The sequence below is a fragment of the Ovis aries genome, chromosome 2 (assembly GCF_016772045.2).
Source record: "Ovis aries strain OAR_USU_Benz2616 breed Rambouillet chromosome 2, ARS-UI_Ramb_v3.0, whole genome shotgun sequence".
Classification (NCBI taxonomy): domain Eukaryota; kingdom Metazoa; phylum Chordata; class Mammalia; order Artiodactyla; family Bovidae; genus Ovis; species Ovis aries.
Window position 1 is genome coordinate 143,283,629 of NC_056055.1, and position 13,818 is coordinate 143,297,446.

A 13,818-nucleotide genomic window follows, 5' to 3' on the forward strand; every position below is an offset into this window, starting at 1 on the left:
AATCACTTTTCTCTGAAAACTCTTGAATGCAAAATTCATGCCTCACTTATGTTCAAATTCATTTCAGTATCTCTTACGCCATAGTTGCTCCCAGGTGGCACTAGTGGTAAAAAAAAAAAAAAAAAAAAAAGCTTGTCTATCAATGCAGGAGAAACTGAAGAGACACTGGTTTGATCCCTGGGTCAAGAAGATCCCCTGGAGGAGGGCATGGCAACCCACTTGAGTATTCTTGCTTGGAAAATCCCATGGACAGAGAAACCTGGCAGGCTACAATCTAAAGGGCCGCAAAGAGTTGACAAAAGTGAAGCGACTTAGAACACACTCACGTTCACTAGACAATTGTAGAAAATATTAGATGAATGAATTTTAAGAAGCACAGTGTATTGAGATTTAAGAAAACAATAATTGTACTCAAACATGAAGTATTAATTTTAAAACTAATTTTCAATATAAAAGTGAACTTTATGCTCAATTATGTTTTAACATAATTGGTATAGCAAAAGAGACCAGGAGTATAAAAAATTAACCTAAGATAGTTCTCGTTTGTTTTCTCAGGAACACTGCCACATACAAAAGCAAGATTACCCAAAGTTATATCTCTAAAATTTGGTGGAAAATATTTATTACATATGTTTACCGCTCATAAACATATGTAAAACTCAGAATCAACATCAAAAAGACCAAAAATCAGTGTCTTCTGTTAATAGATAGCACAAGGAATTTGCTTGCCAGCCACAGATAAGTAAGAGCAGGCTTTGAACTTAAGTCTTTCTGGTTTCCAAGCCAACTCCTTACGTTGTTTTAATGTTTTCTTGTTATTGCTGTTTATTTGTTTGGCTTTTAACTTTTTCGACTAAATACCAAAGCCATGGAAAATATAACTCATTATTCAGTGGTTGCATATTTTTTAAATGGTTCTATTTACATTTCAAAAAATTACCATGGGTAGTAGCAAGCAAGTTCTTTAATTTGTGTTATTTTAGCTGTTATTAGTATTATATGTAAAATAGGAAAATCAAATTGAGTAATGGGTTTCCTTCAACTCTAATGTTCCTTAAATTCATGAAAATATTTTGAAAATTCATATTTTAGAACATTTGCTACTGACCCTGACAATAGCCAGGAAGTATTACAATTCTCAAAGCAACATGATAAAAATCAGGGATAGCTGGTTGCTATTTGGTTTGTATAAAATGCAATGTAATGATATAAGGAAGTTATATTTAAAATAATTCCAGTGGCCACAAGTTATTGTTACTGATTTGAATGTTAAGGGATATGAAAAAGAGAACACTGCATTTTGAAAGCTGTAAATAATACATACCCATAAATGGCTCACTTCTTACTTTATTGAAGAAATGGACGATGGACTTGGAGTTCATTGGCTAACATGACGTGAATATCTCCATCAATGGCTTTGGAACCACACTGCCTGAGTCTGATGGCAGAGTTTCTTTAATATGACTCTACCACATGCAGAGGTAAACTGCAGATATTAATGTGCTAGACTGAAATTTTGGAATTTCAATTCATACTGTTTTCTTTTTGCTCCTGCAGACTTTCATAGTGTTGAACAAAGGCAAAGCAATCTTCCGTTTCAATGCCACACCTGCTTTGTACATGCTCTCTCCTTTCAGTCCTCTCAGAAGAATATCTATTAAGATTTTAGTACATGCATATCCTTTTAAAAATGCTTACTTACAGTGGTTCTTTAAAATGTAGTTTTTGGCTATTTTATTTAAATACAGAGTTTTATTTCTTTTCTACCTGAAAAGACTCAGGTTTATCAATCTCAATATAATTTGGTGTAGATCTCTGAATAGATTGGGAGTATGACAATTTTGGGCTTCCCAGGTGGTGCTAGTGGTAAAGAACTCACCAGCTAATGCAAGAGACATAAGAGATGCAGGTTTGATCCCTGGGTCAGGAAGATCCCCTGGAGGAGGGCATGGCAACCCACTCCAATATTCTTGCCTGGAGAACCCCATGGACAGAGGAGCCTGGTGAGCTACAGTCCATAGGTTTGCAAAGAGTTGGACATGACTGGAGTGACTTAGCTTGCATGCATGCATTCATTATATCATCATCATCATGGCAATTTTAGTATTTTAGGATAAATTGCTTTTATCCATTACTCTTTTGTTCAGAGAGGTTTTTTTTTTTAAGTCTTTAGACTCTTTTAGAATTATTTTCTAAGGAAAAATTGTCAGCATTTCAACAAATGTCATTATCAGATAAAGTTACCATGTATTGTTTGATCATATTCCTTGATTCTAAGCTACCGCATTCAGCATGCTTATCATGTGCACTATTTTGACGAACTGCATATTTATGACCATGAGTAATCCTCCAGACTGGACCAAGAATGTAGAGTAAGTGGGTATAAGTACATTTTAATATAGTCTTAGTATGGTTGCTGTCATCCTTCCTTTTTCATACCAGGAAGTTATTGCATGTATAAAAATTGTGGTGATTATCTTCCCAATGTATAAAAATTGTGGTGATTATCTTCCCATGGTCTATAGTTACTTTACTTTCAATTAGGTTTTTCCCCTTTACAGTATTAACCTGCTAACATTAGAAAAGAATAATACATGTTACAGTCTTTTCTAGAAAAAAAGATCTTACCAGATACCCTGCCTGTTCTTAGACATGTCATGTATCTCTTGTCCTTGGATGTATTTCAGATAGGAACAATACAGGAATTTTCTAGGCAGATCTCATACCTGTGTTCTTAGTAAACTTAAAATACCTCTACTTTCTGGGAGCGTTTCTGACATATACATTTCAAGATTTTCTGGAAAGATCTTAGTTGTAATTTATTCTAATAGTTAGAATGGGCCCCTTAATCATAAGCCATACTCTAATCAGTGTCTTCCTTTGGTTGATCTGAGAAAAATAATTATAAAGGCTTACCTGGTACCATATTCTTTTCACAATGGATTAATATCACAATGGACTCTTTTACCTAGGTACACTTTTACTGGAATATATACTTTTGAGTCACTTGTGAAAATCCTTGCAAGAGGATTCTGTGTAGGAGAATTCACTTTTCTTCGTGACCCATGGAACTGGCTTGATTTCATAGTCATTGTCTTTGCGTAAGTATTTATTTTTTGAAACTCCAAACTCATGAAAATCTCAGACAGCACAGTATCCCAGTGAGAAGGAACTTTGGGATCAGACTTTTCCTGCATATAATAGTGTGATTTAAAAGATACTACATGGAAACTAGTCATCAAAAAATGGTAATAATTTTTTAGGAAGAGCATTTCCCACTCAAACATGTATTTATGATATCGTTATAATAGAGGATCTTCCTCTGTGCTCAGCATGTGGATGGATAGCATATGTGGCGCCAGTTAGAGTCACACTTTTCCCAAGTTCCTATTTAATATCTGGTAAAACTGATGAGAGAAACAGAAAACTCAGGCATTTATTATTAGCATGGTGCTCGTTCTATTAATGTATATCATCAAGAACTAATAAAATATAGAAGCAAATCTTTTCATAAGGACTGTCAATGCATACTAAACCTAACATTAATGCATTGTATATATATTACATAGGCATCCACAGTTTATTTTCATGGGGAAAATATCACATTAAGATATAATTTTAGCTTATTTATATTGCTGCTCTTTTCCTAAATATATTTGTCAGAAGATTTCTTTAGTTTTAAAATCTCAAACCTAAATGCAATATTTTCTCTCTGTCATTTTGAATTGTAAAAGTAATACATGTTCATTGGAGGGATTTAGACAATACGTTGGAGAAGGAAATGGCAACCCACTCCAGTGTTCTTGCCTTGAGAATCCCAGGGACAGGGGAGCCTGGTGGGCTGCCGTTTATGGGGTCGCACAGAGTCGGACACGACTGAAGCAACTTAGCAGCAGCAGCAGCAGACAATACGAAAGGGTCTTGAGATTTCTAGTCTCCAATTCTGTACATCTGCCCCACCTCTTTGTCCTTCATCCATGACTACTGTAGGTCCACCCACCACCTGCTAAGATAACACTGTGTCAAAGAAGGCTGCATCTTCTCAGGGGTCTCCTTTTTTCCTAAGTATAAATTACATGCCATAAACTTCATCTTTTTTAAAGTATAAAATTCGGTGTTTTATAGTGTGTTCATAAAGTTATGCAACAATCACCACCCTCTGACTCCAGAATATTTTCATTATCCCAGAGAGCAGTCACTTTCCTTCCCTTCTTCCCCCAAGTCCCTGGAAAACACTCATCTATCTTCTGTCATTGGATTTGCCTAATGTAGACATTTCACATGAGTGGAATTTTAAAATATGTGGCCTTTTGTGGCTGGCTTCTTTTAATTAGCATACAGTTGTCAAGATTTGCTGATGGTGTTTTATAGAACATTATTGATATTACCATAATATTGAAGTCGAGTCATTGAAGCATTTCATCATTTATTTGGGCATTTAAGTGTATGAGGCCATTTTAATATTTGCATTTTGCTCACATCAAATGACTCAAATAAAATTAAATTAGTAATGATAGAAGCAAAAGATTTGCAGAACTATAAATTTAAATACGAAGTTCCAAGCATAGGAAACACCTTGACTAAAGGCACAGGTAAGTATCATAGACTCTATCTAAATTCTGAATAACTCTGATTTAATTCTGCAGGTATTTAACAGAATTTGTAAACCTAGGCAATGTTTCAGCTCTTCGAACTTTCAGAGTGTTGAGAGCTTTGAAAACTATTTCTGTAATTCCAGGTAAGAAGTAACTGGTGTGAAGCATTAGGTCACTCATAACTCCAGCTATTTGGGAGTTGTTCTTTGCTTGTGTGTGTGTGTGTGTGTGTGTGTGTGTGTGTTGTCACCGTGTTTGTGTATAAACTCCCCTATTTCAGATATGTGACAGAGTTTGTGGACCTGGGCAATGTCTCAGCGTTGAGAACATTCAGAGTTCTCCGAGCTTTGAAAACAATTTCAGTCATTCCAGGTGAGAGTGGGGTTAAACACCAGGGCTGACTTTGATCTTTTGAAGGAAAAAACAATAAAAACTGAATCTTACATAATTTTAATTAAATTTGATCTCATGTTTTTCATAATTGTTATGAAAAGTCAGCCTTTGAGTTTAATCAATTGCATGAGTCTTAGAGGATGAAGATGGCCATTTGGTTCACATCTCAACTTGAAATTTTTCCTCCTGTTTAACAGTTTATTTTCCATTTTGCTTATCCAGGAATAAAAATTTCAATTACTTTTACTGCTTTTCTTAGAGTGAAGAAAACAGATATAAAAATATTAGCATGCGGAGGATTGCATGACACAATGCTTTTTTCTTTCCTCAACAAACCATTTCTTTACTGAAAACTGTTGCCACTGTATCCTGTAATTCAGCCTCTGTTCTGGTCATTATAAAGAGATGGTTTGTCTGACAGACATTTACTGAACTGACACAAGTTATTTTTTCAAGTGAGTGTGGCTATGATTCGAGCAACCAAGTTATTCATTTTGACTGGCTGTTCTCTGGAAATACTTTAAAGTTTTTAGTCACTTGCTGCAATATACAGAAACAAAATATATAAAACAGCAGATCCCCCCCTTTTGAGCTGGTAGACTTTTTTTGAACTAGGTTATTTAAGATCATTGATTTGATAAAGTGCATGCATTTCTAGGAAAGCTTGTATTTTGCTTTTGGTTTTCATGTGGAAACTTTATTTCACTTTGAACGCCTTTTCTGCTCTGTATTCAGGCCTGAAGACCATCGTGGGGGCCCTGATCCAGTCTGTGAAAAAGCTCTCAGATGTCATGATCCTGACTGTGTTCTGTCTGAGCGTGTTTGCCCTGATTGGGCTGCAGCTCTTTATGGGCAACCTGAAGCACAAGTGTGTGCAGACTTCACTTGCGAATAATGAAACAATAGAAGACATATTGAATGCCCTCGATGAAGAAGAATATGCAAGTAAGAATACCTCTGTAGTTGCTAATAGGTTGAAATATGGCTAAGAGCATTGTTCTCTTTTGGCAATGAAATGTTGCTTTCATTTTAATTATTTCAAAACCACTCAAATATACAGAAAGTTGCAACAGTGTGAATTTTTATCATATTGTATTTTCATAAATTTCCCTGGATCTAAGCTTTCTAGCAGTTCTAATATTGAGAACTTGGGATAGTTCCATAATTCTCAATTTCTATAAGGTAAAAAAGAATAAATTTGGCTGTAGAGAAATAAATTTAGCTATAAATTAATGATATTGACCATTAGATTTCATCATGAACTATATATTTATATACTATAGTTTTATTGTATAGTTTATGCTTACTTTTTTTATAGTATGACTTATTATATAATAATACAATTATATTTTTATACTTGTATTCTTATAATGTTATTAATCATGGTACAATGTCAATTATCACATATTAAAATATTTGTCTCAATATATTTCTAAAGATTTGTATAAGCAGAGAAATTTATTCAGCTTTATCCTATTATATTAAGCTCTATCCTCCTATTATAACCAATGATATGTTTCACAGAGCTTTCTAATGGCTCCCCTCAATCTAGCTGATAGACCATTGAAGTTTAATTCCTCAGAACTTGTTCTGTAGGTATCATTTCAGACGATAGGTATACACAGTCTCAGAAGTCTACTTAATTCACAAATATATTTTTGAGTATCTTACAGAAAGCATAAATTGCATGTTTCCTAACAGTTATCTCCTACCACAGTTTCTTTCACCAAAGCTGATTAGTGTGAGTGATAATGAGGTCTGACAAGACTGTACTTTCTGTCTAACACCTGTGTGTATGATGTTACCCAAAGAACCCATGAAAGTTAATAGATAATTGAATCCAGAGGTAAAATGGATATATAAGTGCCTTAGATAGAAGGGAATCAGGGAGTAAAGGTCAGGAGTTAATTCTCCTTAAATAATAAAGAGTCATATGCATCTTTTTTTTTAATTCATTGTGTTTTTCCTACTCACTGAGAAATATAAAGGCAAATAAAATCTAGCTAATATAGGAAAAACCTGTAAGTAAAGAAAACTAAAAAAAAGGAACCTAAAACAAGAAAACTGAAGATTTTCAAAGTAGAATTTTAATGTATTTGTTTTATTAACAGTATTTGATAAGGAATTTAGCAAATTTTCCTTTCCTTTTTTAATTTATTTTTTTAGCTTCTGATTTTATTAATATGATCCTAAATTTTATATATTTCCCAAAGACTTTATTTCTAATTTATATGCAATAAAAATTTATATATCTTACAGATAATTGCTGACATTTATATTCTGTATTATGAGTTGGTTTATAGCACTTACTTAAACTTGACTTTTTGTACTGGGATCACTATGTCCTTTTTTCAGAATCTTGGTCTCATTCCTGAGTTCATGACTTGAGTGATTTTTAAAACAATTTAGAATTGCTATAAGCAATTTTTTTTTGAAAGGAGTAGTAAAAGCTCTTAGATTTTGCAGTGTGCCCTCATGTTGCATTTACATGTGCGTGAATGACAGCTTAGCTAAGAGTGGAATTTGATACCACCTTCTCCTCCCTCAATTTGTACATTATTCTTGATTTTCCTCTGAAATATACTTTCACAGCAGAGATTACTGTGTTAAATCTGTTTTTTTGTGTCACAGAAGCCTGGTCTCACTTCATTATTTATTCAAGCATTCATTTATCGTGTCTGTTTATTGAATGCTTCCTTGAGCTAAGCATTGTGCAAGTTTCTGGAGCTACAGCAATGAGTATGGTAGCCTCAGACCCAGCATCCACAGAGCTTATCCTCTTGAGGAAATAAAAGAATAAAAGGAGGGGAACAGACAAATAACAATATTATAAGTTATAATAAATGCTATGCAAATAAAGTAAATCTCAGGGGCTGAGATACTAACTAAATGAGAAGCCTTCTCTGAGGAGGTGGCATTTAAGCAGAGATATGAAGGATAAGAAGAAGTCATAACACAGTGTAAGTGTATATGAAGGCTGTTCCTTGAGTTAGAAGGAAGAGCTTGTGGGAAAGCCCTAAGACTGGAAAGAGTATGTATTTAAAGAATGGGAAAGGGAAAAGAATGGGAAAACAGCAGAACGGTTCAGTTCAGTTCAGGTCGCTCAGTTGTGTCCGACTCTTTGCGACCCCGTGAATCGCAGCACGCCAGGCCTCCCTGTCCATCACCAACTCCAGGAGTTCACTCAGACTCACGTCCATCGAGTTAGTGATGCCATCCAGCCATCTCATCCTCTGTCGTCCCCTTCTCCTCCTGCCCCCAATCCCTCCCAGCATCAGAGTCTTTTCCAATGAGTCAACTCTCGCATGAGGTGGCCAAAGTACTGGAGTTTCAGCTTTAGCATCATTCCTTCCAAAGAATGGTTAGATTTTAGCAAAAGAGAGGCAGAATGGCAACAGAGAAAGTAAAGGAAAAAGGCAGGGGTCATTGCATGCAGGATATTTTAGCCCAAGCAAAGAAGTTTTGATTTTATTTTAACTGCAGTGGTTTTAATCACTTTTGCCATATGGAGAGCTCACTGGGCAAGAATGGATGGTAGACTGAAAATTTGAAGACCATTAGGATGTTGTTTCTGTCATCCAAACAGGAAAAGATTGTGACTTCATCTTGAGAGATGTCAGAAAATGAAAAAGATGTGTTCAAGATGACCTATATAACTCATGGATGGATTAAAGAGGAGAGGAGGGCTTGGGGATCTCATCTAGGTTTCTGGCCACAATAACTGGATAGGTGGCGATGGGAAATGAGGGAAGAGTGGGCAGGTTTATAGGAGAAAGTCACTATTACCCAGTTAAAATTGAGAAGTCACTGGGACATCCAAATGGAGATAGAAAGTAGACATGAGATTTAAGCATAGAGACCAGAAGAACTGCCTAGTTTGGAGATAGATATACTTTGAAGTATTCATCAAAAGGAAAAGATATGTACACATCTACCCACATCCTTCTGAAAAACCCTGATGTTTATGAGTAGTAGAGAATGGGCAACCTGGTTTTTAAAACAAATTTGGTGGTTAGAAGCTGCTCATCTCCACAACTCTAATGTCTGGAAGGCAAGTAGAGAGGAGTACCCCAAAGAAGGCATAGAGAAAGAGTGGCCAGTAAAGCAAGAAGCAAAGATATAAGTAAGGATGCCAAGAGAAGAAAGTAGATTGAGGAAAAGAGAATGCTTATGTTGAATGATGCTGCAAGATCAAGGATTACGGTCAAGGATGATGAGGATGGAGAAATGTACATTAGCTTACACAACATGGAAATCATTAGTCACTTTCATGCAGAAATTTTAGTGGAGTGGTAGGAGTACAGGGTTGGACTAAGGTGGTGACAGGGGTGAATAAGATATCGGAAAGAAGAGAAGACAGTATGTGTAGACAGTTCTTCCAAGACATTTGTCTATAAGGGAATCAGAATAATAACAGGGACAGTGGCTGGCATTTTTTAAAGGTGGATTTTGATAGAGATATTTTTCTAGTGCTAAAAAGGAATAAGTAGTAAATTATGGATTAATAATTCAGGAGAGTAGGGAGAGGCAAGTCCTTGAGAAAGTGGAAGAGCGAAGGGGAGAGACATCTCCACCATTGAAGCAGGAGGAAAGATGAGGAGCAGGCTGCAGTGTTCATCAGAACAGGATTAAGTCAAGCCCAGGGGTTTTTATTTCCACAGAAAAGTGTGAGATGTATCATTGGCTGGGAGTAACAGAGGAATTCTTCTCTTCATATTACATTCTCCCATTACATGTTAACCTTAAATTCTCTCGAGGCTAATTACCTTAATACTTTACTGTTTACTTGTTTCGGAATTATTTTCAAGTGTTCCACCAGGCCAGTGTGAGCTTTCCCATTGCTTTCCCTTTCATCATTCAGGCGCTGAATTGAATAGTTAACCCTGCAGCATTCCTATACAGGCAGCTGTATAGTCCACTTTTATACAGGAACTCCTCCGTGATTGGCCAATATGAATCAATATTACCTTAAAGGATGACTCTAAAGTAATCTTTCCATAATAAAAAAATCTCAGAGATTTACGGATAAAAAGTTACACGATAACCTCCTCCATCCTCATTCTGCCATGCCCACCCTCCCTGAGGCACCGGATCTTTTTTTTTTAAAGCACAGTGTGAGAATTTTCTCCCCAAACTAAGAGGCTTTATTGCTTTGTGTCATCTAAGATTTGTGTCTTCTGCATAATGCCGAACGGTGATGTGTAAGTTGGTCAGTCTTACCAGAAGTTATTTTATAAGAGCTGCTGCTCTTTGAGTATTTATATAGGAAGTGTGGGGGCACTGTGTTAAGTGTTTTACATGCTATATCATATTAGTACTAGTCAACAGCTCTATGAAGTAGGTGTTCCTATCCACATTCTACAAATGCAGTAGCTAAATCATAAAGTGGTAAAACAATTCACTTACATATGAAAGGGTGGAAGCAATATTCAAATGTAAGTACATCTGACTTCAGAGTCTTTGTTCTACTGTTACTCCAGAGGCTGCTAAAAATGATCTTAATTTTTTTTTGACTTGAGCCAAATAGGAAGTTGAGCTCCTATTAAAATTTTTTTTTTTTTTGTCCTTTATACCTTTCCTATGTACTTTTGGATCGGCCCTCTGTATTAAGAATAAGTTGTTACAGTGAATAAAGAGTTATGAGTTCCTTTACCCCTGAAAATGGGCACCAAGGGTGCCACGAGAGGGGAAAATGTGCATTTATTTCAGTTCCATGTCCTCAACATTCCAGAACTTAGGAAGTCATAAGTAGATATTGATTAGTGAGTAAACAATGAGAGAATTTCAGAAAATATATTTCCTTCGCTTGTGGTTTTGCCTTGCTGGTTCTTCCTCTTCTGGAATCGTTGGGGCTCTTTTCCTTCTCTTCTCCCTCCCTCCCTCCCTTCCCCTCCCTCCCTCCCTCCCTTCCCCTCCCTTACTCCACTTCCTCTCTGGGTTCACTCATCAGATCCCCTTGGCCTGACGGTAGTTGATACTTTCACTGACCTTAAGACGTATCCATCCACTTACTTACTTGACAAATATAATTAAATACCTAGTAATCATTTCAAACAAAATATAGCTAAAACAGAGATCCTGGTTTTCCTTCAGGCCATTTCTTTGCCTCAGTCTTCCTTATCCCAGGTAACGGGCACCAGTCTGACCAGTTGACACATCCCCGTGTCCCCTCTCTTCCACACATCCCACACACATGCCATCAGCACATCCTGTCACCGTTACTCTACCCCCTTCTCTCCGTATCCATGGCTACTCTCTGGAGCCCTGTCACCTCTCACTATAGTCCCTCAGCTTGTATCCCTGCCTGCACACTTGCCCCCCTATTGTCCAGAGTCCACAAAGCAGCCACGGCAACATTGTCTTGTATCTCTACTTCCTACTTCTATTACTTCCTATCGTACTTAAAATCCAAACTCCTTTCCATGTCATGCAAAGCCTTGCCACATGGCCCCTGCCTATCTCTGCCACCACAGTACCCCCACTGTAACTGGGCTGGCCATTTTGCTGTTTTATCCCATATACCAATTTCATTTCTACCTTAGGGTTTTTTCTGCTCTTTACCCTGTCAAGATGTCTCTTCATCCAGATCTTTGAGTAGTTGGCTTCTCCGTAGCATTTAGGTCCCAGTTTAAATGTCATCTCTTTAGAAAAGACTTCCCTGGCCACATTTTGTCACACTTTCTTAATTTATTCTTTTAGAGCATCTTCCCTTGTGTATTTATTTATATACTTGTCAAGTATTCTTCTCCATCCCTTGCCTCCACCCTTACCTGAGCATAAAGCTTCATAAAACTGATGATCTTATTTATCTTGTTTGTCATTGTATTCACTGCCCGGTCCATAATAGGTTATCAAGATTTTTTGAGTGAGAATTTATAAGAATGCAATAAATGAATTCCTATCGCCGGGCCTGAATGTATTTGTAAATATATCTGTTTTAGTTAACTTACCTGCTCAGCCACTCTGAAAGCTTACACTCCATAATGTGATGTTGTCCGATTTCTTCCGAAACAGAATATTTTTATTACTTGGAGGGATCCAAAGATGCTCTCCTTTGTGGTTTCAGCACCGATTCAGGGTATGTAATATTTGTTTCACTTTTAGTCTAAAGACTGAAAAAAAGAAAAAGCAAGCTCAATCAATTTGCTAAGAACCACCTTTGATTCTATGTTATTTTCTTATATTTCATGACATTATTTGACTCATTCTGTCCCACAGTGAGTCCAGACTTTAAAATGATCATGGACAATGTGTGCTTTTGAAAGCAAGATGTAGGTATGCTTGAATTAAAACAAGATACCAGTCATATATATCTTAAGGAAGTAGAAAAAAAATTACTTCCAAAAACCCCAACCAAAAGTTGTTTGGATAGTTTCTAGCCTTTGTTGTTTCCAGAAAGAAGAGTGATAAAATCAACTTTTCTTTCCATCCCTAAATTCTACTCATTCTCCCACTGAGTACAGTTCATAGGTGACAGAATACAGTGACAGTTTGGCTCCTCTTAACAAAAGAGTCCCATGGACTTCGGTAAAGCTATTTTAAGGTATCATATTTATGTAAGTACTTGCTGTTTCTCCCATACACCAACTTTATTTCTGCCGTAGGGCCTTTGTTCTTGCGCTCTCCCTGCCCAGAGATCCCTTGACCAGACTCTGTGTATACAGGGAACATAAAAATAAGCAAGATAAAGTTGCTGCTCCCAAAGACACATCAAAATACCTTTTATCTGTCATTGTGAATACCAATCTACCAACTTCAAAAAGACAAAAAGTCTAATTATAAATCTCCATGAACTTATACAGTTGCTATCTGTTGACTGTTGTTGATTCTAGTTCACCTCAAGAGTAATTTGGGGAAACAGTTTTATTAGAGACCTGTATATTAATATGAATCTTTGTGAATATAAGAATTTTTATATGATATCTAGTGAAAGTTTTCAAGTTTTGATGATTGTTGATGATACTAACAGCAGCTACCATTTATCAAATTTTTTTATGTACAGGAAGTAGGTTAGGTAATTTGCATACATTATCTTTTTTAAACTTACAAACAATCTTAACCTATGGAAGTACATATTATTATCTTATCTCATGGAAAGAAGAAATTGGGCCTTGCAGAATTTAAGTAATTTGACAAAGTCAGCAACTAGTAAAAAGTAGGGACGGGGTTGAAACCCACTTTTTCCTGACTTCAAAAAATGTGTTCTTAATCATTATTCAATACTGTCCCCCTAAAAAGGAAATCTTGAGTTTTTGACTTCTCTGTAATACTCTTTAGCTTGCATCCTGAAGGTCCTCTGACTTGTGATATTCTTTTTCACATGTAGTCAGTGTCCTGAAGGGTACACCTGTAAGAAGATTGGCAGAAATCCTGACTATGGCTACACGAGCTTCGATACTTTCAGTTGGGCCTTCTTAGCCTTGTTTCGGCTAATGACCCAGGATTACTGGGAAAACCTTTACCAACAGGTGAGTGCCGAGAGAAGCATTCATTGTATTCATTGCACAAAAAAACTGATGTGTATGTCTGAACCAGCTTTATGTATGAGATATTTTATTCAATTTAGAATGGAGCAAACTCTATTGTATAGTCCTGCGTGTTCTATTTTGAGTACTATTAGAACGGATCGTTCTTAAATCATAAATTATTTTCTTTTCTTTTCTGGGCCTTTTGGTCTCCAGATCTCTTTCCCCCTTTGTGAATGCAGCATCCCATGGGGTCCTAGGTAAATAGCACGAAATATCCTATAACATTTTCTCATAGCCCTGCTATACACTCTGTGCTTTCCACACATGCCTCCCACCTTACAGTGCTCTAAATACCAGGCTTC

General features: G+C 36.4%; 1 protein-coding gene across 1 annotated transcript in view; it reads left to right on the plus strand.

The window, feature by feature from the left end:
* SCN9A (sodium voltage-gated channel alpha subunit 9) overlaps positions 1 to 13,818 on the plus strand; it is a 166,489-nt gene that overhangs the window by 78,505 nt on the left and 74,166 nt on the right. The window contains exons 3-9 of the mRNA XM_027964893.3: positions 1,558 to 1,676; positions 2,283 to 2,372; positions 2,973 to 3,101; positions 4,647 to 4,738; positions 5,724 to 5,933; positions 12,003 to 12,066; positions 13,315 to 13,456. Of these exons, the coding sequence (XP_027820694.2) occupies positions 1,558 to 1,676; positions 2,283 to 2,372; positions 2,973 to 3,101; positions 4,647 to 4,738; positions 5,724 to 5,933; positions 12,003 to 12,066; positions 13,315 to 13,456 (846 nt within the window). The remainder of the gene's footprint in view (positions 1 to 1,557; positions 1,677 to 2,282; positions 2,373 to 2,972; positions 3,102 to 4,646; positions 4,739 to 5,723; positions 5,934 to 12,002; positions 12,067 to 13,314; positions 13,457 to 13,818) is intronic.